Genomic DNA, 22053 nt, shown 5'->3' on the forward strand with positions numbered 1-22053 from the left:
GTCCAGTAAGGTTTTCTCCCATTTGCACCTCCAGAGGAAGAGGATCCCAGAGCTGGGAACCCACAACTTCAAGGGATAAAATTTAGCTTGCTGTGCAAAATGCTGTTAAAGGCCTGCGGAAAGATTTGCTCACAAATGTATTGACAGCTGCACGAATTATGATAGATAGGAAGTGGAAGGGGGAAGCAGAATGTAAGACGGAAGAGTGGTACAGTATAAAGAAATGTGGGATATAGCTATTAATGATAAATTAACAGGGAATATGCAGGAGAAATTATTTCAAGGAGATATGGAAGGTGTTTGTAGAATTTGTACCGTTAAAATGAAAACGGGTCAAACCATCACAAGAGGTGTTGAAATTTTGGGAGGTTGGATAGTTACAATGGAATGGTCTCAGTGGTGGGGCGTATATTTTTATTCTTATTTATTTATGGTTATTACTTTCTCAAAATAGAAGGAGAAGGAGAGGAGGAGGAGGAGGAGGAGGAGGAGGAGGAAGAAGAAGAAGAAGAAGAAGAAGAAGAAGAAGAAGAAGAAGAAGAAGAAGAAGAAGAAGAAGAAGAAATAATAAAGGCCTGGGATACTGAGAGAAAAATAAGGTGGTGATCTTGGTTTTGTGCTACAAATCAATGATTCCTGCAACACTGAGTGCTTCCAGGCTGTTCCTTTTCCTGAGTGGGGTGATGGGTAAATTCACTGGGAAGTGTGGAATAATACTTGATGATGTAACATGGTCTAACATCCCCACAAACAAATGAGAATGGATGCTCAGGAGGAATGCTCAATGAACACGTCGTCGGGAAGTGACCTTCAGCTTCCTTACCCTTTGTCTGCCTGGCAACTTCAAGGTTAATCTCCTGCCTTGCTTCTTCAGTAGCATTTTGAAAGTCGACCCTTTGCAGTGTAGCTCCAAAGATTTCCTTCGTGCATGTGAGATATTGCTGTGGAGTTTTTAAAAATGAAAGAGAAATATTGTGAATTCCCCAGGCGAGCCATTTGTAGATGACGGTATACAGGTACTGATCACCTCTTACCTAGTGCCTTGTTGGGTAATCATGAGACCTTCCCACAGAAAGGGAATCATCCACCCCACCAAAGCAACACTTGATATGCAGTGTAGACTGCAGCTTCCTCTTCTGGGGCATTTGGCCACAAAAGTGAGAGGCAGATAAACACTCAGCACTCATGCAAAGCGCACAGAAAATTTAGCCAACCATTAAAATATAGTCAAGGTAATTCTAGTTATACATCTGTCAGGATGCCGTCAGCGGCCCCCGGCTGGTTGCCCAGGAAAGTATAAAGACAAGGGAAAGTTTCTCACAGTCCTTTTTTATTTCAACTTTACAGAGAGAGGCCATAGAACCCAGCCTCTTGGATAATGGCGTTGTCCCGAGTGAATCTCCACCCCTCATCTCTCCCACTTCCTCATTTGTCATCAGCATCACCACCTCCTTTACAGGTGCCACTAAGTACCCTCTGCCTTCAAGCTCTTTGCTCTCCTACTTTTAAGGCTTGCCGGGTTCTGGGAGATGGTGGGTCTGGAATGCTTTCTAATGACAATGTGTCAGTCGGCCATTCTGGCTCTCCCACGATTTCCCAACTTTCCCCCAGTGTGGTGTAGTGGTTAAGAGCGGTAGTCTCCTAATCTGGCGAACCGGGTTCGTGTCTCCGCTCCTCCACATGCAGCTGCTGGGTGACCTTGGGCCAGTCACACTTCTGTGAAGTCTCTCAGCCCCACTCACCTCACAGAGTGTTTGTTGTGGGGGAGGAAGGGAAAGGAGAATGTTAGCCGCTTTGAGACTCCTTAAAGGGAGTGAAAGGCGGGATATCAAATCCAAACTCTTCTTCTTCTTCTCATTTGCCTCTGAGCTGTGACCTCCCTCAAACTACTGTTGTTAATCTATACTGTCTTCCTCTTCCTCCTCCCTGGAAGGCTCAGGATGAGGAGGCCTCCACCATTCCTCCTCTGCCCAGTCCCTGACAACACCCCTCCTTTGTGGTCACAACAGCTTTTTTGGATCTAAGGGGGCACCTTTGGCCTTCCATATGATGCTTGTCTCTCAACTCCCATCACCGTCAACTGGTATGGACAGTTGTTAGGCATGAAGGAAGTTGGAGTCCAACAACATTTGGAAAGCTACAGGTTTCCCACCCTTGATTTAATGATGAATGTAGCCTGGGTTCAGAAGACTATCATTTAAACCATTTAAAATTATTGGCAACAAGTCTTGGTGGGCTTCCACCTTCCCTTTCCTCCTCCTCCTCCTTCATGCACAAGAGGACTGTGAAAACGTCCACTTTCATTTTCTTTTTTTACTAAGCCACAATTTCCCATTTATGTACACTCTGGGATCCAATCAGAAACGAGGATGACCTTAGCCCAGTGGGGGTATATATCTCCACCCCCACTGTTCAGCCCAGCCATTGAGGTCCAGCTCCGAGGGGTTTCTGGTGGTTCTCTCACTGCGAGAAGAGAAACTACAGGGAACCAGACAGAGGGCCTTCTCAGTAGTGGCGTCTGCCATGTGGAATGCCCTCCCATAAGATGTCAAGGAAATAAACAACTACCTGACTTTTAGATGACATCTGAAGGCAGCCCTGTTTAGGGAAGTTTTTAACGCTTGATATTTTATCATGTTTTTTAATATTCTGTTGGGAGCCACCCAGAGTGGCTAGGGAAACCCAGACAGATGGGCAGAGTATAAATAATATTTTATTATTACAGTGGTACCTCAGGTTAAGTACTTAATTCGTTCCGGAGGTCAGTTCTTAACCTGAAACTGTTCTTAACCTGAAGCACCACTTTAGCTAATGGGGCCTCCTGCTGCCCCTCCTGTAACCTGAAGCGTATGTAACCCGAGGTACCACTATATTCTCATTATTATAATTCTGGGATGTCCTGCTCAAATCGGGACTGTTGACGGGTACAAGAGACCTTTTGCATGCATGTGGACAGCTCTGCAACTGAGCTACGCCTTTCCTTCCACAGTGAGAGATCACTTACCTTGAAAAATTCATATCCCTTCTGCATGAACAGATTGTTGGCCACGTTCAGCTCATAGTCGTTACTGAGATTATTCAGCTGAAACAGAAGTTTCTTGATCTCTGGAAAGATTCCTTCTTCCTGGCCGGAGTATTAAGAAAAAGATTTCAAATGGGGGAAAAACCCCAAGTAGATTAATGGATGTAGAAATGTTTGGCAGCAAGAGCTCATTGCTATCTATTATTTTTAAGGGCTTGTAATGAAAAATGACAGAGGCCAATCATTAGCAACAATTTATCAATCAGGTATCCCGAAGCTTCTAAAATTGGGATTGCCCTTCTTCAGTGAGCCTCTGGAGGTTGCTGCAGTCAGTGTATGGCTCGCCTTGTTGCGTGTATCAGCCCCTCCGTTTGGATGCTTGGCGAAAGGGCCTCTCCCTCCCCCAGTGGGTCTTCAACACTTGTCACAGGATTGCTGTATATGCTTACACTCTAAAGACTTCTTGCCTAGGGAGCTATGTGGGTGTGTTGCTGTATATGCTTTCCCCCCATTCTGTTGTGTGTTGTGCTTCAAAACAGTGCTTGAAAGGAGCATAAAGGAATCTGTTCAGAAGGATGCTCGAGGGCTTCCAGTTCACTACTGGCAGTGTCACTGGGGCTGATGGACTGGGGAAGCCATAGCAACATCGCATGTGTGGTTCAAGGGATTTGTGTTGGGGAGGGTGTCATTGTCATTGTGAATTACAGTCATACCTCAAATCCCAAACACCTTGGCTCCCAAACAAATCAACTCCTGAATGATCGAAACCCGGAAGTGAGTGTTCCAGTTTTCAAACGATTTTCAGAAGCCGAACATCCAGCGTGGCTTCCACGGCATCTGATTGGCTGCAGGAGCTTCCTGCAGCCAATCAGAAGCCGTGCTTTGGTTTCCAGACATTTTGGAAGTCCAAGATACGGCTGTGATTGACTCCCTCCAAAAGTGGGCGACATGCGGCTTATGGGTGCGATTGCTGGCACTGTTCCTGATTGGTCCATTTCCCAGGGATTCTGTGGGCCTGCCTGCCATTTTTACTTCATCTCCTGTTTTCCTGTGTTGCTTGCTTTCCAGGCTGTGCAGATGTGGCCATTCTACCAGTGTGTTGATGGTATATCTACCTACCGCCAACTCAGTGCAACTGGTGTAGAGGCTCGCTTGACCTGGGTTCCTCGCCACATTTTTGGCTACAGGTCTTGATGGTACCAAAAAAATAACCCACCGCTTAGTCCTATGGCTTTAAGAATAGTTCTGGACATACCACTGAAAACTGAGCTGCGGTATCTCTCTCGGGTTCTGACGCAAGAAGACACATTTTCCCCTCAGAAGCAGCTGGTCTTGCGCTTCCCAGAGTCCTATTGAAGTGTAGCACCTATAGCAGAAACAAGTTGTAAGCAATGCAAAGCATCCAGGATAGGAAGGGGGCAAAAAAAATCCCACTTACCTTGATTAAATAAACAAGAGACTACAACTGCTAAAAATATTGTTACTGCTGAAACAGCTGCATTGGTTTGTGGCATTAGTTGTTTTAAAAGGAAAGCAAGAAATGAATATGAAAAATGAAGTACGTAGCTTACAGGTTTGTACCAACGGCTTCTTTTAATCACTCTTACAGCTACTTTGAATATATAGTGCTTTGACACTTGTTTTCTTACAAATTTTCTGCTTTGCTAACACTAGTCAAACAAGTTCCTTTGTTAAGGCAATGTCCACAGCCTATCAACTAAGTACCCATCACCTGCATTTTAAAGAGTGAGCTCTGCTACCGTAGAGACACGTGGAAGGGCTTTTCCCCATCTCACACCATGGGAATGCCATGCCATCCTAGGATGGAGAATAATAGGCCAAGGGAAAGCTGTGTATGTGTGAGTCTTGGCTGATGCTGGAAGCTGAAGACATAGAGAGTTGTCTTACACTGTGCTGGGGCAAAAGCTGTGGCTCAGGGTTTGCCTGGAAACCTAGTGAGGAGGCAAGAACTGTGGGAATGTTAATGCTGTCAGCTCCTCCATCCTATGCTCAAGTTGTATAGGTGTGTAAAAAAAAAGCCAACCATATATCCTAATGACACCTCAGTCCCATTGACCTCCATTCCAGAGAAACCAAGTCTTAGGTAAGTGGAGGGATGTTATTGGGTTGTTGTTAATAATAATAATAATAATAATAATAATAATAATAATAATAATAATTTATTTCTACCCTGCCCATCTGGCTGGGTTTCCCCAGCCACTCTGGGCGGCTTTCAACAGAACATTAAAAACAGAATAAAACTTCAAACACTAAAAAGTTCCCTAAACAGGGCTGCCTTCAGATGTCTTCTAAAAGTTGGATAGTTGTTTATTTCCTTGACATCTGATGGGAGTATTGTTTTTATTCTGATTATATATGTATAATCAGATTATTCTGATTATATATGTAGTGGTCTTTTCTGTGAACCACCCTGAGACCTCCTCCGGGTATAGGGCGGTATATAAATTCAATGAATAGATAGAATAGAAGAAGGAGAAGAAGAAGAGCAGGAGCGCCTGCAGCCTCTTGCCGCTTAGAGATGCAATTGTATGTATTTGTTGATGCTCACCTCTTCCATCTGAGTTTTGCTGCTTCCCCTGGCACCAAGCTGTACCATGGCCAGGGCAGATGTGATACTTATTGGAGAGAAGAAGATGTTTTTGCAAGTGTCACTTCTATTCAGCTTCTTGTAAAGATCAAGACCAAAAGCAGTAATTGCTATAGGAAGGGGGTCCTTGATGAAATGCAGATCCATGATGACTAGCAGGTGAAGGGAGGGAGAGAGAGAGACAGAGAGAAAATCAATACATAGTTAGGTAAATGATTGATTGCTCAAGTTAGGAAAACTTGACTTCGTGGAACTGGTTTAGTTCTGCTGCAGATATATGACTGGAAAGCCACACACCCAAGTGGAAAGTTTTTTTCCCCACAGACCATTTTTCCTCCCAGAGCATTTCGATATTGAAAAGCTCTCTTGAGGAACACCCTTTCCAAGCCTATTCCTCAATTGTTCACTTTATATTCAAAGGATACGTGCAACTGGAAGTTATTAGTCAGCAACACAAAAGCAGAATGCAAAAAGCTATAAGATTCATAAGAAACTTTTGATGACGTTGTAGAGGAAAGTAGGGTTGGTACCAGGCAGGACATAATGTAGTTGGGACCACATTTGCATAGCAATTAAAACAAATAAGACAGGCTGAAAGGCCATGCTGCAGCTTTTCAAAAGTAGTCCTCAAGCATAACAACCACCACCACAATAATAATAATAATAATTTGTATACTGCCCTATACCCATAGATCTCAAGGCAGTTTACAACTTGAAAAGTGTGTGTTGCTTTTAATCTTTTTATCATATCTATGCACTATAATGTCAAAATGTACAAGACTGAAATATCATGTGAAATCCATGCTTGTTTTCATTGTTTCAAAAGTTAGTACCTGAGAGTAGGGATTGTTGCCAGCTTCATTAACGTATGAACCCAGAATTCTAGAGTCCCCCAAACTGATGCCAAAGTTTGGTGCTAGTTTTGTGCTAGATGGGGTATTGGTGCTAGATGGGGTATCAGTTGCAGCACCAAGTTTCCTTCCCAATTTACATATCATGTTTAGGAGGTGGGGGTGAGGCTTTTCATCTGGACCACATCAGGGGAGAAATAGTTAAACTTTCTCTCCCCACCCCCTGGAGTTCTACTGCTGCTCTGCCCATCCCTATGGCTGCTGTGTTTTTAAAATATCTATATATATGATAATTAATTGAATTCACCCAATCAACATCATGCCTAGCTTGGCCCCGTGGCTGTAGGCATGTGAACACCTTGATTTTAACAAATTAGCCTGAATTTGTATTGTATAATGAACTGAAGGTATAAGCTGACATTTCATTTGCAAACCCACAAATTTGGGCTTCGTTTACAACCCTTAATCTGTTGTAAACGAGATGCCTTGCAAAATCAACCTTTAGGCTTATTGTTATTCAAACAATAATTTTAAACATATATTTACCTCCTTGTCTTCGGGAGTCAAGAGATCAGTATATACTCAGTATTCTCTTCCTCTGTCTCCAGCTTTCTGGAGGAACTGGAATATTCAAGGTGTGGTCACGCCCACTAATAAATATTCCACATGACTTCATGATCATTCCCGACTTCTGGTCTTCCCGCACTGATTATATTTTCTCAGATTTAGATTTGATTATGCAGAAAGCTGTATATTTTAGGAGAATTCTCTTTCTTCTCAGACTACCCAAATCTGCTGCAACAAATGACATTTGTCTCAGCTTTCTTTTATCACACGGAATTAGCAAACTCATCCGAATGTACTCAAAGCAGAGAAGCAGGAGTCTGCCTATACAAATTATATCAAGTTATATGAATGAAAGGAATGAGCAGGATTCATTTTATGTTCCATTGCCTAAAGTAACTCTCCCAGTGGCTCATATGTGTATGTACGTGTGTGCGTATGCATGTACACACACACACACACACACACCCATTCAGATGTCAAGATAAAGAACTACACAACTTTTAGAAGACAGCCCTGTATTGGGATGTTTCAATGTCTGACTTTTATTGTTTTTATATGTTTTGGAAGCCGCCCAGAGTGGGATATAAATTTTATGTTTGTGTGTAATTTAATAATAGTAAGCAAAATGAATACTAAATACAAGATAAAAAATAAATAGAAAGATGGTAAAGAAAAGAGGGGATACAGCAGATTTGAAAAACACACTTTGATAGAGAATTAAAGTCAATACATTACAAGGCGACACATCATGTGCTCTTTCATTCCCATACTGAATAAAAATAAATACATTTATTTTGATAATTATTATTTGATTCCAACCAAGCAGCTCTTGGTGCAATCTCATACCCTCATAGCAGCTAAGAGTCTTATCTGAATGTCTGCTGTCTCCTCCCACATTCTGCCTTTAGGCTCTCACCAGATGCAGAATCATGGAGTTATCTCCAGCCAAATTTTGTACCTTGTCACCATCCCCGTAACATAATTTTTAGTACTGTTGTTATCTAGTCTGATGAAGAGTTCTGTAGAACTCCAGTGATAGGATTGGCCTAATAAAAGTATTGTTGTAATATGGATGTTGGGGCTGTTCTCACTTGAAATGGAATTGTTTAATTCAGACGCGTAAATAAGCTTAGGAAAGTGAGTAGCCTGCAGAAAAATTACCAGACTGCTGGTAATTCTGTCCCTCCTTTGGCAGCCTGTTTGGTGACTATGCTGAGGTTCAAGAAGGGGTGTGGTACCCAATATCCTCCTCCACAAGTTTCCTCACTTGCTTCCCTCACTCATCTGCATGCAATTTGTTGTTGCCTGTGACTACTATCTTAGTTTTTAAATACAAGGCTGCTTTAATTGGTAATATCTCTTTGTATGTTGGGACGCGGGTGGCGCTGTGGGTTAAACCACAGAGCCTAGGACTTGCTGATCAGAAGGTTGGGGGTTCGAATCCCCATGATGGGGTGAGCTCCCGTTGCTCGGTCCCTGCTCCTGCCAACCTAGCAGTTCGAAAGCACGTCAAAGTACAAGTACCACTCCGGTGGGAAGGTAAACAGCATTTCCGTGCGCTGCTCTGGTTCGCAAGAAGGGGCTTAGTCATGCTGGCCACATGACCCAGAAGCTGTACTCCCGCTCCCTCGGCCAATAAAGCGAGATGAGCGCCGCAACCCCAGAGTCGGTCACGACTGGACCTAATGGTCAGGGGTTCCTTTACCTCTTTGTATAATACCCAAAATCAAAGTCAGAATGAACAGTTTAGATATAAGATTTTTTTAAAGAAAAGGAAACAGCTTAATGACAATAGACAAGGTAGCTAAAAAGGCATTTATTCTCACCACTACAGTGGCCCCATAGTAAAATAGCAGAACTTCACTGTTATAGTTATAGTTCCTGCCTTCTGTTTTGGTTTGCAGTTCAGATTTAGTGCTTGCTTCACTGCACGGGTGCACAATAATTCTCTGGGCAGAATTATTTCCTCCTCCTTCTTGTCATGTGGGCGTTGCTGTGCGATTTCTCCATAGAGATACTATCCAGGCTCAGACCTGCTGCAACTTGTGAACTTTTCCTGAGATGAGGTGAGTTGCTGAGAACCTCAAAAGCCTAGCTATTGAAACTGGAAGGGTGTGGAAAAGTATATGCTTGGAGTGCAACTTAGTAGTTCACATGTACATGTAACGTTGCTTACAATTTAATGATTCACTGCTGACTCACCTGAAAGCGTTGAGTCTGCAATAGTTTGGAGCCATAGGGAGGCTTATTCATGTATGTACCAGCCCCATGAACGGAAAGACCAGAAAACTTGTGTAGACTTCAGTTTCTAAAAGCAACCTTCTTCTCTCTCTAGGGTGTGGTTCACACATGTATGCACAGCACTTTATTTCTCATCACTTGAAGACTTGAATACATAAACCGACTCCATTGCAAAGTTAACTGAGTTTGAGATGAAATTATATTCATTTATTTATTGCCTGCTTTTCACCCCAAGGTCCCAGGATGGGTTACAACACTAAAACATATTAAAAACAGATATAGATAGATGATAGAGAGATGATAGAGAGATAGATAGATGATAGATAGATAATAGATAGATGAGATAGATAGATGATAGATAGATAGATAGATAGATAGATAGATAGATAGATAGATGATAGATAGATGATATAGATAGATGGATGGATAGATAGATAGATAGATAGATAGATAGATAGATAGATAGATAGATGATAGTTAGATAGATGATGATATAGATAGATGATAGATAGATAGATAGATAGATGATAGATAGATAGATAGATAGATGATAGATAGATAGATAGATAGATAGATGATAGATAGATAGATGATAGAGATAGATAGATAGATAGATAGATAGATAGATAGATAGATAGATGATAGATAGATAGATAGATAGATAGATAGATAGATAGATATAGAGATATAGATAGATAGATAGATAGATAGATAGATAGATAGATAGATAGATATAGATAGATAGATAGATAGATAGATGATAGATAGATGATAGATAGATAGATAGATAGATAGATAGATAGATAGATAGATAGATAGATGATAGATAGATAGATAGATAGATAGATGATAGATAGATGATAGATAGATAGATAGATAGATAGATAGATAGATAGATAGAGATAGATAGATATTCTAAAAATATACACTTCAAGTGTCAAAAGCCAGAGTAAAGAGGTGTAGCTTCCACATTCTCTGGAAGCTGTATAATGATGGTGCCAGACACGCCTCTGTGGAGAGGCAGTTCCATAGCTTAGGGCAGGGGTAGGCAACCTAAGGCTGAGGGGCCGGATCCGGCCCAACCCCCCTCTAAATGTGGCCTGTGGACAGTCCGGGAATCAACGTATTTTTAACATGAGTCGAATGTGTCCTTTTATTTAAAATGCATCTCTGGGTTATTTGTGGGGTATGGGAATTCGTTCACACACCCCCCCCCCCAAAGAAATATAGTTTGGACCTTACTTTTCATTTCCTATATAACAAACGGTGTTGCTGATTAAATTCCCTTCTCTCCTGGTATCTGAGGCCAGATTTTATGAAGTAAAGGCAGGGCAACCAAAGAAATTTTGCTGCCTGAGGCAAAATACAAGATGGCCACTCCTCCCCATGCTATGTACAAAAGCTGACCAAGCTGGCAGCTGAATTGTATTTCAACACCCTCCACTGTTCCTGAGGGCAAAAGGTAAGAATAGGGTGCAGCATAGACTGAATGGCACACTCAACTCTGTCTACCCATCACTGCTGAGACACCTCCCTCCTTCTGTCTAATGGTAGGGCTGGGCCCTAGGTGAAGGTCAACACTTATTCCTACATAAACCATTTATCTTTGGCAATAAGAGAAGACACTCAGTTTCTGCAATGCTTTATTTGGAATGATTTAAGGTAATCTTGATTACCAAACACAGGCTGCAGGAAGGAAGTTAACAAAAGATGAAAACTTACATTTTTACTCTATTCAACTTGAATTTGGTTCAATCCCACAATAATAACTGGATTTCAATTTTAGAACAACAGAAAACAGCATCAAATCAAAGGCCATATAAACTTAAGATGTCAATGATTCCAGTAACATACTGGTATTTTACTTCCAGAGGGTTGGGTTTTTTTACATCTGAGGAGATGCTACAAGTATTTCCCAAGGCCCAAAATTCCAGAAAAGTAATTAATTACTGTAGATGAGTAAGAAATGAACCACATTATTTTGGAGACATAATACAAAGTTACATGCTATGTTGATTGCTGCCTCTGGAAAGTGCATATTGTCAATTCTGCTTCGAGTAATAACTTCATGTAGAAAGTAAGTTGTACAGCCTACTCAAAATATGAAACAACTTAGATTACCTTTTCAATACTTCATACTCAGCTTTGAAAGGTTTGCAGAAAAAATGTTGTGATAGAAATATATAAATCAGGCTTCTGGTTAATTGCTTTTTTCCATTTAAGGAGAACAGAATCTGCCAGCAAAAACAATATTGCGAGTTTTGGTGTGCCGGAAAAAGAAGAAAAATGGATGATCAGCCTTAAATTCATCTTTGTGTTGCAGGATCCGGTACCCTGGTACGTCTAGGGACTCTGCCCCTTCTTCAACGACTTCCAGAGAGACTTTGTGGATGACCTGAGACAAAACTACCCCTTTGGTCTCTGACATTTCAGAGAAATCTGACGCACTCTCATCAAACATGTTGGTCATGCCAAGGCTTTCTAAAATTGGCTTGAAATCGTATTCCCCATCCACTTTGAATTTGGGAAGAAACACGTTGACTTTCGTGTTTGCCATCATACTTGGATTTGTCCATTGTATTAGCTTCTCGGGGGTGAGTTCCTTCTCAAGCTAAAGACATAAGACAAGACAGCAAATGAATTAGAGTATCAGTGGTCACAGTGCTCTGTTAGCCAGCCCATTAGTTGCCACAATAAACTGCAACAGGGCTGCCTAATGTCTCACAGATACATAGCTGAAACCATGTGCAACAATGCTGCAGCAGTTTCTTATGCAAGAGTACAAACGTAAATCCATCTTGCAATGCTATCCACCCGGCACAACCCCCTTATGACACCATACAAGCAAGCAATTAGGATATGGTTAGAATAATAGAATCATAAGAGTTGGAAGAGACCTAAGGGTCATCTGGTCCAACCCTCTGCAATGAAGGAATCTCAGCTAAAGCATACATGATATATACCACTGGCTCCCGGTGGAGTACAGGATCAGGTTTAAGGTGCTGATTTTAACCTTTAAAGCCCTATACGGCCTAGGACCCTCGTACCTACGGGACCGCCTCTCCTGGTATGTCCCATGGAGGACCATACGGTCTTCAAACAAAAACATCTTGGAGGTCCCGGTCCACAGGGAGGTTAGGCTGGCCTCAACCAGAGCCAGGGCTTTTTCAGCCGTGGCCCCGATCTGGTGGAACGCTCTGTCACAAGAGACTAGGGCCCTGCAGGACTTGACATCTTTCCAAAGAGCCTGCAAGACAGAACTGTTCCACCAGACCTTTAGCCAAGACACAGTGTGACCCCCTCCTTTGGTAATCCTCACAGAACTCTAGCCCAATGGTTGCCATTAATTTGATTTTGAATTGATTTTAAAATGAGTTGATTTTAGAATGCTGTGTTACTTTTATTGTTGTTAGCTGCTCTGAGCCTGGCTTTGGCTGGGGAGGGCGGGATATAAATAAAAATTTATTATTATTATTATTATTTATTCATGACAGATGGTCATCGAAATCTATGGCAGACTTGTACAACAAGTTGGATGCAGCCCATCAGCCATTTATGGGAGGTTCAGGAAACCTGGTATGGCTGGCTGGTTGGGGCTGCAAAAATAGTGGGGTTGTCAAACACCTGGAAAGCCACAATATACAGAAGAAGGGGTTCATTTGGCTTGGTAAGCCACAACTTAAACAGGTCTGAGCAATGCTGGCCACACACCCTTCTGTCCCTGTGAACAATCTCTATGTCACGCTTTGAGATGGCGACTGTCAACCCCGTTGCATTGGTGCAACATTTTAGCATCACTAAAGGAATGACACTAGTTACCAGAGATGTGCATGGCCCTGCCTCCCGTGGGCTGGGCCAACCCAGGGACCACCCACCACAGGAGCCAACTCCTAGAGAGCCAGTGTGGTGTAGTGGTTAAGAGCGGTAGACTCGTAATCTGGGGAACCGGGTTCACGTCTCCGCTCCTCCACATGCAGCTGCTGGGTGACCTTGGGCTAGTCACACTTCTCTGAAGTCTCTCAGCCCCACTCACCTCACAGAGTGTTTGTTGTGGGGGAGGAATGGAAAGGAGAATGTTAGCCGCTTTGAGACTCCTTTGGGTAGTGATAAAGTGGGATATCAAATCCAAACTCTTCTTCTTCTTCACCGCCTCCAATAAAATATTTGAGGGGGCTGCCCCCCAAAGTTGATGGGCAATGCCATTCGAATGGTATGTGTGCACTGCATCATGTGATCAATTATGCAGGATGGGGCTTATCTGCACTCCCCAAAATATTTTATTCAAGTTGTCACCCCTGCTACCCCTGGATCAATGCGGGGGCAGGGCTAGTGTTTAATTGGAGCTTTTAAAACCCCAATGAAGCATACGGTCAGGAATGAGTGACCTCCCTACAGGGAACACACTGGTGAACCAGACCCCTGTATTTTTCCTGCCCAATACCCCGACTCCTGACAGTTCTGGATGACTCTGGGCAGCCTGACCCAGGGCAATTTGGAGACATATGTATTTGCTCCCTTCTCAATGGACCATTATGATGCATTTAAGGATGAGGGTGACCAACATGTAGATCTTACTTGAGCTATCAAAGAGGGCTTTCAAATGGGTTTTCTACCTGTTCGAGTCCAGTGGTATCATCCTCAATGTCTTTGGGCAGCAAGATAAGCATGCTCATGTGCTTGTTATGACAGGGCAGCTCCAGAATCTTGACTTTTAAATCGTTTACGTAACCGAGGCAAAACGTAGCTTCCAGGTTCATCATCTGTACCGGCTTGGTTTCCGTCTGTTAAGAATGAACAAAATATTTAAACGAATTTGCTTGAACGCTCATTGTGGATTATCCCACAATGGGGATCCCTGTTGAGCATGTTCACATTCGCCTTCCTGCATTCGAAATGTGCCTGGAGAATGAGTTCTCAGACAGTTTCCAGGCAAGGTTCACCACTAGATAAAATGTATTACAGTGGTACCTCAGGTTACAGATGCTTCGGGTTACAGACTCCACTAACCCAGAAATAGTACCTCGAGTTAAGAACTTTGCTTCAGGATGAGAACAGAAATCACGTAACAGCAGCGCGGTGGCAGCGGGAGGCCCCATTAGCTAAAGTGGTGCTTCAGGTTAAGAACAGTTTCAGATTAAGAATGGACCTCCAGAACGAATTAAGTTCTTAACCTGTGGTACCACTGTACTGCTCAACTATGTGAATGCATATGAGACAACCCTTTAATGGTGCAATCCTATGGTGGCCTAGAGGGCAGTCCTAAGCTGGTGGGAATTATGAAGGCTGTCAAACTCTCTCACCCAATGCCCTACCAGTTTCTCACCAGCATGGCTTGACTGAGGATGAAGGAACAGTCTTTCATTCATTTCCAGCCTGGGGGATGAAGGGGATGAAGGAACAGACTGAGGATGAAGGAACAGTCTTTCATTCATTTCCAGCCTGGGGGGAGGGGGGGCATTAATATTTTAACCCTTTCCCCCTCATATTGGAAACAAGGGGAGAGAGGGAGAAATGCTCAATTCAATATATAAATTGTATTCTGGGTTGGGGGCATGTCAGGAGAGCATCTTGGGGACTATAGGATATTTCAGGTGATCCTTTCTGATGCTGAAGAAGGAAGTCCAATGTCAGTAAGGTCAAAAGGGAAGTGTGCTAGGATATAAACCAAAACAGGTTGTAACCCAAGGCGTGCTTTCGCCAATGGGGCCTCCCCCCCCAAAAAAAAAAAATTGGTTCTAATCCCAAAAAAGGAACACACACTTCAGGGTTTGAAATTGTTGTAATCCAACACACTTCAGGGTTTGAAATGGTTGTAATCCAAAACGGTTGTAATCCAAAACTGTTGCAAACCAAGGTACCACTGTACAGATTAAGTCAAGGTTTGGGAGATGCTTTTAAAGAACACAGATCTCTCGCTGGTTTTCTGGGATTTCTGACAGAACTTTAAGTAAATCCACTCCACTTCCCAGTGGGGAGGAATTGCGGTGGACCACGTTGCCACCCACTCCCCACTGGGGGCGGGGGACTTTGTCCCCCGTTGCCTGGGGGATCCTGGCCACGTCAGAGCCCAGCCAGCCAACCCGCTGGCTGGGGGGGCATGGCCAGGGCCGTTTAAACGGAGGAGCGAGCCAGAGGACTTCCTCTTTGGCTCGCTTCCTCAATCACCCACCTGCCCTCCCTATTTTGCAGGTTAGGCAATGGCCTTGCTATGGACTTCGGTTGGTCGCCTTGGTTGTCCGAGGGGCCTGGTAGGAATTTTTCCACTTGGCAAATTGGCACTGGCCACTTGGTTTTCGCCTACCTCATAGCAATTGTCACAACTTTGTTAGGGTTTTGTGTTTTTTTTAGGGTTGTGGTTAGGCATTGTTTGACCTTGTGTGGGGGAGGGGAGGTGTGGCCATCACCTGCCCCTCCATGCTGAAGGGTATTCCGTTAAAGGAATCTGGGAGTGTTGATCTAGTCTGAAGCCCGGCTGGGGGACTAAGGCCTTGACACAACCCCGGCGGGAACACCAGGGGGAGCTTGAGTTGGTTCACATCGACAGGGCTCCCCCTACTGATGGCTTACCCTTACTGGACTTCCTGCACAATGGTCAGGAGTCAGATATAGTCAGGTCCAATCAATGCCTAAGCCAGTACTGCTCACATTCTGTAATTTCAATAAAGTTGTGGCCAAGATTTGCCCAATAACATAAACCTAATATCCCTGTCCTTGTGTGAGTTATTTCCAACGAGGGGGTAGCTGCGGGGTCTCGACGCGCAATGTGATGCTTTGTGAACAAAAAACTTGTCTTTCAAATCATAGTTGGAAGGGACAATGTAGCCACTCCATTAGTACAGCATCTCTGATATGGGGGGGCCATCTGCCCTATATTTTAAAACTTCTAATGAAGGAGAGTCCACCCCCTTCAGCCTGTTCCACCGCTGAATGGCTCGTTTTGCCAGCCTGCTCTTCCCAATGTCTGACCAGTTATTGTCATGCAAACAAGTTTGTTAATTCCTATGTTTCCAGGAATCCAGGATCAGAAGGGAAGGGAGGAGAGATGGTGGAGAATCATTAACCAACTGGATGATGGAAAAGTGGTTACAGTGGTACCTCGGGTTACATACGCTTTAGGTTACATACGCTTCAGGTTACACACTCCGCTAACCCAGAAATAGTGCTTCAGGTTAAGAACTTTGCTTCAGGATAAGAACAGAAATCGGGCTCCGGTGGCGTGGCGGCAGCGGGAGGCCCCATTAGCTAAAGTGGTGCTTCAGGTTAAGAACAGTTTCAGGTTGAGAACGGACCTCCAGAATGAATTAAGTACTTAACCTGAGGTACCACTGTACTTAGTCATGGTATCTATGTAAATAAATTACGGCTCAGTTGGCATGACCCCAAAACATCTCTCTGCTACACCATCAACTGCAGCATGCTAAGTAGTCATCTTATGGTCTATCAGCTTTAACTGCATTATAAATATCTCTATGTCTTCTAATCATGTTGCCCGTATGCTTAATACTGGTCTGTCTGTGAAACAGAGCCAAAGGGAACATTTTACCATGGAGCATTGCTTGAATTAGGTGTGTGGATAGAATCAAAGACTGCTTTAAAAGCTCAGAAGGAAGTCAGGGATTTTTGTGTAATATTTAATTTCTGTTTTGAATACGGGTTCTATCTGATAAATGAGATACCATTATTTTAAGGGGGGAATGCTTTCTTCCATACCTTGTTTATCCTAAAAGGACATTCCTTAGTTTGCGCCTCAGGAAATCTCTTCATCCAGTTGGTTACAAAATAGGCAGCATTTATCAAGAGGATCTTTGTCTGGTCATTGACAGTCCCCTCAATCAAAATGTTCTCCATTTTACCTGCAGATGCATTGGTAATAATACTTCATTAGAACGGTATCCCCCCCCCCAAAAAAAAATGTCACAGGTACAGGGTCACAGGTACATCCTGCCAAAGTTAACACTTTAGGATAATTGCAGTTCAACAATTTCCAGAATAATTGATGAGGAACAACCAATGTGGTGACTTCCAGATGTTGCTGGACTTCAACTCCCATCATCCTTGACCATTGGCCATTCTAGCTGGGGCTGATGGGAGTTGTAGTCCAACAACATTTGGAGGACACTATCTTGACTTTCCCTGGCCTAGATTCTTAAAGTGTCAACTTCATGTCATAAAACAGGCAAATTGACTGCTTGCAGAAAATATTGCCTATGGAAGGTAGATCAACAATCAGATCTTCCATCTCTTTTTTAAAAAAGAAGTGTGTGTGTGTGTGAGAGAGAGAGAGAGAGAGAGAGAGAGAGAGAGCAAACTTGATCAGGATTGCAGAACTAGGGGAAGGAGAATTAGCCTGTTTCCAGACTGTTAATTGCCTTTTTAGGAAAAAAATATGCATGCGTTCATACTTTTGCCCTAACAGGACACCTGCTATTGACACTTATAATTAAGAGCCCATTCATGCAATCGCTAATTGGATGAATGAAATCACATTTAGTTTAGTCTGCAATGTTTGCTTGCAAACAAGCACACACATGGCCTCAGGGGTGAGGTACCTCATTTACCTCCACAAAAAGGATGTTTGAGTGTTATTTCTATGTTCATGCCACATGGGGGCACTCAATACAAAAATATCATGCAGTGGTTAAGGGTTCAAGTGAACAGCCTTAGGGTTGCCTGTCGACAGCATAATTACTCTCTGCCAGTACAAGGTATGGCGAAAGCACACCTAATATCAAACATCTGTTACTCTTTTGGAATTAAAAGGAAGGTGTGCTTCCTTTTGTCTGTCCGGAACCTTCCAGTGATCGGCTTCATAGGGTGACCTGAGTTTTAGTATTGTGTGAAAGGGAGAACAACTTCTTTCTATCCACATTCTCCATAAAATGCATATTTTTATACAGTTGTGTCATGCCTCCCAATACTCACATTTTCTCCAAATTAACAAGCCCCAAGTGTTCAATCAATTTCTTTTTTTAAAATCCCGAAGTGTAGCTAAGTTAGGGTGTCAACAATACTGCAGGAAAGATCCAAGTGTATATTGTAAATTTAGGTTTGCGCAATTAGTAGATTAGAGCATTTTGTTGTCAGAGTGCAACAAATTCACTTTTTAAAATAATCAGAAATGTTTTATGGTTTAGAAGGTGATGGGGGAAATGCATTGAAAAGTGCAGCATGAAGAAGTGATAGAAGGGAAGACAAGCTGAATGCAGAATTTAGGCTCGTTGTCATATAACTGTCCTGCAAACAAATCAGAATTAAGAACTGATATCTAACCTCCATGTAAGCTTTGTGCAAGCAAATCAGGACTAGTGCTTAATGAATAGTCATCTGGAAGAGCCCTGTGTCTGTTGCGGCAACAACAACAGAGCCTTAAGGCACCTTAAGGATTTAACAAATATATTACGGCTTAAGAAACAATCATGAAATAGAGATCACTTCATCAGCTGCATGAGGTGTTATAGATCAGTTGGGAGTTAAATGAACAGATGGCCACATGTACTAACAGCTCACACAACTTCACTGAAACTACTGGGAGATTTTACGTCAAATCTAATGGAGTCAGGATTGGATTTGCTGGCTTTTTTTAAGTTGAAAACATTTCAATGCAATATGGTATCCTTGGCCTCTGCATTCACAGAATTTTCTTTACATGCATCTGTGATGTACCCAATGGTCTTCCATCAACCAAGCCTATTACTGTATTAGGTAAAGCTAAAGGGACCCCTGACCATTAGATCCAGTCGTGGCCGACTCTGGCGTTGCGGCGCTCATCTCGCTCTATAGGCCAAGGGAGCCAGCGTACAGCTTCTAGGTCATGTGGCCAGCATGTCTAAGCCGCTTCTGGCAAACCAGAGCAGTGCACGGAAATGCCATTTACCTTCCCGCCAGAAGCACTTTGACGTGCTAGGTGGGCAGGAGCGAGGACCGAGCAACGGGAGCTCACCCCATCATGGGGATTCGAACCACCAACCTTCTGATCAGCAAGTCCTAGGCTCTGTGGTTTAACCCACAGTGCCACCCGCGTCCCTGATTACTGTATTAGGGGACTTTAAACTGCAATTTTATCACAACCTGCCAGGTTTTGGGTGCTTTTGCTGCTTAAAATGATCAAAGAGGGAGAAAGGACAAACCTGGCCCTCATATATTATGGAGAGGAAAGGAAGGATCAAGCTAGCAACAGGCAGAGGGGTCGAAACAGGAAGAAGATACTCTTGAGAGGTCCAGGTGTGAGGTGCAATTGTGTGAAGAGCTCCAATCTGCCAAGGGTTTCTGAGTGCTGTGGAGAAAAGGAGTTCAGGGGTGGAAGTACATTGATGGGGGAATGAAAGAGCCATTGCTGGGGCTGATAAAATATGGAGCAAAGCAGGCTGGGAAAGAAGTCAGACCCTGTATTTTCAAAGTACAGTCCTGGATTTACAGAAGCCATCCCAAATTCTGATTTGACCCTGGAATGTCCCACTTTTCCTTAGAACATCCCTATTTTCATTGGAGAAATGTTGGAGGGTATAGTATGTGGCCCCCAAGCTGAGCAGATAAATAACTTTACAACCTTTAGAAGATATCTGAAGGCAGCCCTATATAATGAAGTGTTTTAATGTTTAATGTTTTATTATGTGTTGGAAGCCGCCCAGAGTGGCTGGGGCAACCTTGTCAGATGGGTGGGGTTTAAATTAAAAAAAAATAAATTATTATTATTATCATTATGGGACAGGACATCCCGCTTTTTGTTGGAGAAATGTTGGAGGGTATGAGAAGTTCCTCTGACGATCCCTGGCAAAGTGGAAAGTGCCATTTTAATATTTGACCTATGGTAAGCTCCGCTCTGAGAGGGACTCCTGATTCAAGGAGTTTGTTCATTGGAGTTCACTTCTGTGTTTAAGGATTTTGAACAGAGCACTCTGTTAAGATATGCTTACCATCAGTAAGATCAGAAACAGATTTGTTGATTTGCAGTCTGGTGTCTTCTGTTTTCTCTTTGAAGTCCACTAGTTCCAGTTCGGATGGGAAGGGTCTTTTCACAGAACTTACAAACTCCTGAAAGGCACGAGGAGCCAAGTTAAATTCTAATGCATAATGCTGAACCAAACTTCCTAACAGATGTGCCCAGAGGCACTGACACCATTTCAAGAAAGTGGATTTTGTATAACCATTTTTCTTCTGCTGGAAGTGAAGCTTTTTTCAGTCACTGATGAGAGTGGGGGCTTGCTCCATGTGGCAAGCTGTAATGTCTGTGCTGAGGGAAAGACCATAACAACACAAAGTTGAATTCCACCCATTATGCATTTTAATCCAGTATAAGCATGCACAAATTAAGGCAATCCCCCTTAACAAAAAATATGTGTGATTTAAACATCAATTGTAATGGTACTATAGCTGTTGTTTATGGGATTATGATTTTGAAGGGAATGTAATTGAAATTATTAGGATTTTGGAACAAATAAAATAAAATAAAATAAAAAACCAAAGAGTAAGCCATGAAATCTAACACGTGAGGAAGCCACTAAATTGTATAATTTGGTATATAAATAATTGGTTTTAATAATTGTATTAATTGGATAAAATTGGCATTGTTATAATGAGGCTGTTATTGGAATGATATTGAAAAATCAATAAAAATATTTATTTTTTTAAAAAGAAAATCTGTAAACAAAATACAATGCAACTCGTGCAATAAAACTATAAAAAGAGAAATTTATTGTAATTTCAAAGGAGGTTTTACAAAGAAAAAAGTACAGAACATGTTTGAATAAAGTGCAGGTATAATAATAACAAAGAAAAAAGTACAGAACATGTTTGAATAAAGTGCAGGTATAATAATAATAATAATAATAATAATAATAATAATAATAATTAATAATAATAATAATATCAATGCCGGCATTTAGAAACAATATTTACAGTGAGATTTAAACCACCATAGTCAACCAGTTGACCCAGACAGAAACAGCTAGAATTTCTTAGCAGCTTACCATAGTGGGGTTAAGGGATTTTTCTACAAAGAGTCGCTTGACCATTTTCAGAGGATAAAAAGAACTAAGTTTGGCAGCATCCGTTGTTATTGTCTGGAATCCGAAAGGTACATCTTTGACATCTTCTAAATGTAGGCCCTGTTAAGAAATTAGTTTAGATTTTAACATTGCTTCCATTATGCATCTCTGAAAGTACTGGTCTGTCAACACAATTGTGCCAAATATCCTGTAACACATAATGCAGTGTGTGTAGAAACTTCTTACATGCAGGCGGGGGCAAGAATTGGGTTGGTGGAGGGAAGGGGAGACTGGCTCTCAGTTGTCCGTGGCAGAGGAAGGTGTGCAGAAGTGTAGAGGGGAGCCAGCAATTGGGGAGGCCCCCCCAAAAAATATTTTGTTCAAGTTGGCACCTATGTTCCCAGGGCTGGCCCTATCATTAGGCAGAGTGAGGCAGCTGCCTTGGGTGAGAGATACTGAGGAACTTGTGTATGTATCACACAGCCTGCCCTGCGCTCTCTAAGCTAGCCCACATTCAGGTATGTGGGACGATGCTGTCCCATTGGCAGCACTGTCCGTCTCACTGACTTCTGCAGGTGGAATGGGGGAGGCATCATGTTGCCCGTTGCATCGGGCGGCAAAACGTCTTAGGCTGGTGCTGCATTTTCCTGATGAAAACCACACCGCCCCCAGCTGCTATTTGCCACTTAGGAGGAAACTTACAAGTACCAGCTGTATTTTGGAAACAACTGCAGGGGAATTGAGAATAGTGATGAACTCTTTTGTAGCAAGGCTCCCTCC

The 22053-nt window shown here is 42.7% G+C and overlaps 1 protein-coding gene across 1 annotated transcript in view; it reads right to left on the reverse strand.

The window, feature by feature from the left end:
* SERPINB5 (serpin family B member 5) overlaps positions 1-22053 on the reverse strand; it is a 37759-nt gene that overhangs the window by 7362 nt on the left and 8344 nt on the right. The window contains exons 3-11 of the mRNA XM_081874976.1: positions 21256-21393; positions 20203-20320; positions 17000-17142; positions 13903-14070; positions 11513-11900; positions 5592-5782; positions 4278-4388; positions 3005-3124; positions 824-941 (exon numbers count right to left, since the gene is read on the reverse strand). Coding sequence (XP_081731102.1) covers positions 824-941; positions 3005-3124; positions 4278-4388; positions 5592-5782; positions 11513-11900; positions 13903-14070; positions 17000-17142; positions 20203-20320; positions 21256-21393 — 1495 coding nt within the window. The remainder of the gene's footprint in view (positions 1-823; positions 942-3004; positions 3125-4277; positions 4389-5591; positions 5783-11512; positions 11901-13902; positions 14071-16999; positions 17143-20202; positions 20321-21255; positions 21394-22053) is intronic.

Source organism: Podarcis erhardii (genome assembly GCF_964252035.2).
Source record: "Podarcis erhardii genome assembly, chromosome: 8".
In the NCBI taxonomy this organism is placed as follows: Eukaryota; Metazoa; Chordata; class Lepidosauria; order Squamata; family Lacertidae; genus Podarcis; species Podarcis erhardii.